At 65.0% G+C, this 511-nt stretch overlaps 1 protein-coding gene across 1 annotated transcript in view; it reads right to left on the reverse strand.

The window, feature by feature from the left end:
* LOC103926307 (IgGFc-binding protein-like) overlaps positions 1 to 511 on the reverse strand; it is a 36,054-nt gene that overhangs the window by 17,752 nt on the left and 17,791 nt on the right. Inside the window, exon 16 of the mRNA XM_009335171.1 lies at positions 67 to 357. Coding sequence (XP_009333446.1) covers positions 67 to 357 — 291 coding nt within the window. The remainder of the gene's footprint in view (positions 1 to 66; positions 358 to 511) is intronic.

Consider the following 511-nt stretch of genomic DNA (forward strand, 5'->3'; position numbering starts at 1 on the left):
CGCGCTCGTGGCGGGCGCAGCCTCGCCCCCCGTCCTGCACTGTGCACACCGCGCCCGCCGCGCAACCTTCCGGCTGGCACTCCACCACCCCGGCTGCTTTGCAAGTGCAACGCTCGCTGCAATGAGGGCAGGTGAAAAACTTCTCGCCCAGCCTGTAGTAGCGACCCTCGTGCAAGCAGCCACACTGGGCCAGGGGGACGCAGTGGTCGCCGCTCAGCAAGAAGCCCTCGTTGCAGAAGCAGCCTTCGGTGCAGGGCGCGGCTTCCTCACATTCCTCCGCTTCTGCTTGGCCCCGGCACGTGGCCGGGCAGGCTGGGCCGCAGAGCTCGTAGTGCTGGTTCGGGGGGCAGACGGGGCCTGCGGGGGCGGAAATCAGCAGGGGTGGTGTTTGCAGAGCTCCAAAACCTTTGTGCATGGAAGCCCTAAATCTCCCGAGCAAACCAGAAACCTTCTGTGCATGCAAGCCCCAAACCCTCTGTGCAAACCAGAGAGCCTTCATGCATGCAAGCCC

The sequence above is a fragment of the Pygoscelis adeliae genome, unplaced genomic scaffold (genome assembly GCF_000699105.1).
Source record: "Pygoscelis adeliae isolate BGI_AS28 unplaced genomic scaffold, ASM69910v1 Scaffold70, whole genome shotgun sequence".
NCBI lineage: Eukaryota > Metazoa > Chordata > Aves > Sphenisciformes > Spheniscidae > Pygoscelis > Pygoscelis adeliae.